We start from the raw sequence: 3442 nt of genomic DNA, 5'->3' as shown, positions 1-3442 counted from the left end.
CACATCTCTCTCTCTCTCTTGGTCATATATAGACTCTATTAATGATTGTTGAATTTCACATTCTAGACGAGAAAGGGTATAAAGGTTTTGAGCAAAGAAATTTAGGTACTAAGATAGGAATTTATGACATTAGACACCTTCTCACAGATAGTGAAAGGGAATGGATACGTAGCTTATTAATGACGCAACATTCACGACGGGGACAAATGGATACGTAGCTTATTGACGACGCAACATTCACTACGGGCACACAGGAAATGTGGGATTATCTTGAGGTGGGGATGGAGGCCAAGTAGAAGGAGGTGCCTTTGCACTTGGCGTTGTTGGAACTAGAGATGGAGAGGATGACCTTGCACTCGTGATGGGAGATGGAGATAAGGGCGCTAGACTGATGGCGAGGGCGAATAACAGCTGACGGACATGCTGGTGCTCCACACAGTTTGCCATGTGCTGGTGTTAGCACCATTCCAGGTGTAGAGGCGAAGAAAACCATCCGAATCAAGAGTTAATCTGCTAGCGTTGCCATAATCCGAGCTATTGTACAGTACCAAAGTTTCCTCACGATTATCAGAAAGATGGATTAAGAAGGAGCCCTGTGAATTAAGCTCGGCATAGACAGGGCCTGGAGCGAGCCCACCGCTGCGTTGGGTGCCACTGGCCCAGCATGGGATTTGCTGGTCGACGGTGCCTTTGTATACAACTAGGTTCTCATCTTCTTGCAGGATGAGCTGAAATGGGCCGGGGAAAGGGTTCGTGGGCGCCGCCCAACTCTGCAGGACATTGTCCGTGTACAAGAACTGGCTCGGCAGGAGTGTATTGGTGGGGTGCTGGAAAGACTGCCAAATGGGCTGCGAGTTTGCGTTGTAGAGGACAAGGTTTCCTGCGTCTGTGAGATTTGCGTAGGAAACGCCCATGTGCTGTGTCTGGGTGGCCCAAGTGATAGCAAGGTTGGTGTCTTGGGAGACGAAGAGGATGAGGTCTCCTGAAGCGTCCAGCTGCAGGAGGGCATCACTAGCTACATAAGAGCGTGTGGTGGCCGTCCACACCAGGCCGTCCGCCGATGGTCCGACGCTCTGGTACCAGATGGCGAGGTAAAACGAGCTGGTGCCCGCGCCGCCGCCCACCTCGGCAAAGCCCAGGGCAAACAGTCCGTTCCGAGACACCAGGGTATCCTTGCCTGCGAGCGTTGAGGTGAGGCTGAGACTATACAGGGAACTGGAAGCTGCAAACGAAACAGACTGAGACAGAAGGAAGAGCAAGAGCAGGCGGCCGCAAGTAGCTGCTGCCATGATGTAGAGAGAAGACGGTATCTACTACGCATCACCAAGCTCATAGGGTCTTTTATAATCGATTTTCACCTCTTCTACGGCGATGGGAGCCTTGCAGGCTCGCGATGGATCCCAAGGTCCTCATCTTGTCTTTTTGCACACCAACTTATACACACGAGGAAATGTTACACAAGTAGCTGCTGCCTTGTAGAGAGAAGACGGTATCTACGAGGCTCATAGCGTCGATTTCCATGCCGCCGGCGAGGTTCCACGAGAATCGGACCACATCTTGACACCATAGTTTGTCAAAAGCAACCATTTTCAAAATATATATCATACCAAATATGTGTGACAGAAGCATCTGCTTTAAGGGCCTTTTCACACGAAAAGGATCCAGGTTTAAATCATACACTCCTTCAATGTCATCACAAGTGGCTGAAAGAGAGAGGTTTAAATCATACACTCGTTCAATGTCATCACAAGTGGGTGAAAGAGAGAGGTTACAAGTGGGTGAAAGAGAGAGGTTTAAATCATACACTCCTTCAATGTCATCACAAGTGGGTAAAAGAGAGAGGTTTAAATTGTACACTCCTTCCACCCCTTCGATTGAGCATTGCTGCTTGCACATTGGCTTCATGGCTTGGCCCTCGTTTGGTTCGGGCAGCATCGTAGCTGTTTGCATCCAATCTTTTCGTGGCCTTCGGATGAGGTATTTGCTCCTACAAACAACAGTTTGCTCCCACTCAATACATCTATACCCAGCCAAGTTAACGTGAAGAGCTCCATGAGCAGCATGGGAATGAGTCTGTAAATGATTTCGTTCTCCATTTCCGTAAACTTTCTTTATAGTTGCCTTTTGATCTGTCTTGAAGAGGACCAAATGTACCGCTTCCCCATGCCTTACGACAATCCATAGGGCGTGGTGTCACAGCTCAAGAACCACGTACACTTGCAAAAGCCATTAAGTTGGCCCCACTGCCTACTACAAGAAAAGAGACAAGGTTGAAAACCACCATGTTACATACCTAATGCTAACCATGCGCTAGCCGACCCTAATCTTGGGATTAGGGGGCCAAGGATTAGGAAAGGAAGTCCATTACTATAAGGGTCAATGCCAATAAGTCATAATAAGTGACTCATAAATAATAATCCCATAAGTATAACGTTTTTCTGGAAAAAGCTATATAAGTAGGGGTTATGTGTGGAGTTGTATGTTTTATTCTATGATGGTCAATACCTGGACCACAAAAGTGCTAACCGATTTCCGCCACTTCATAGGATGTAGACGGCCTCCTACTGACGGTCCCTCGAGATGGGCTATGGTGGAATGGGACACTAGGGCCTATTCAGTATGGTTTGCTCTATAGAAGACCTTGAACTTTATGCTCGCGGGTTGATCTAGTGTTCCCATATCTATGGTTTAGTGGTGAGCCTGAGCTTGCCGAGACTAATTTAGATTAACATGTGTTTGACTTGTGTTTAAGGGATACGAGAAGATTTTGCTCGCGAGAGAAACCCTTGACACTTGGTATCAGAGCTTGCCTTAAACTGATACAAGTGAGGTAAGGATGCATGGAGCCAAAACTTGTAAGTGTTACCCCACTTTTCCCATGGTTTGCATTGAAATCATGTATTCCCCTTTTCCATCTTACATCCTTAATGGTAATCGTTTTTGGGATTAATTCATACTCTATGGAAGATGTAGATTTTTTCCACTGTGATTTAATGATGCATGTTTGTTTTTCTACAAGTGACATACCTATGAGTTAGGACATTGTGTACTACTACACATTACTGGCCGACCTGACCTATTATTTGCGTTGTCCCATATGGATAGAATCGATGGCCTAACAAGATCCACGGAATGGCTACTAGGTAGGCTGTGAGTGATACATTGTTGAAAAGTTACCTATGTGCACCGGGCTAGCAATCAATTGACCATAGAATTCATTGTGTCCACGTGCGAGCAGAACATCAACACCATAGGGGCAGATCAAATAGTCTACATGTAAGGCAACAGTGCGCACAGAGAAAAAAAAACCCAAGCCATTAGATTTTCTAAAAACAAATAGCATAGCTTTTTTCAAATGACAAAAGCATGCATCGTTTCTAGAAAGCAACTTGTCAGTTTACCCAAGAGGAAAAAACATAAGGTCGACATGTGACATTAAAAA

At 46.1% G+C, this 3442-nt stretch overlaps 1 protein-coding gene across 1 annotated transcript; it reads right to left on the bottom strand.

Moving 5' to 3' along the window:
- Window positions 1-383: 383 nt before the first annotated feature.
- On the bottom strand, window positions 384-1289 carry LOC147634986 (G-type lectin S-receptor-like serine/threonine-protein kinase At5g24080). Its single transcript, XM_086803319.1, has one exon. It carries the CDS (start codon window positions 1287-1289, stop codon window positions 384-386), a length of 906 nt encoding a protein of 301 aa, XP_086659445.1.
- Between the last annotated feature and the right edge of the window lie 2153 nt (window positions 1290-3442).

The sequence above is a fragment of the Cibotium barometz genome, chromosome 10 (assembly GCF_041138505.1).
Source record: "Cibotium barometz isolate CiBa-2024 chromosome 10, ASM4113850v1, whole genome shotgun sequence".
Lineage (NCBI taxonomy): Eukaryota > Viridiplantae > Streptophyta > Polypodiopsida > Cyatheales > Cibotiaceae > Cibotium > Cibotium barometz.
This window is presented reverse-complemented; position numbering and strand designations above follow the sequence as displayed.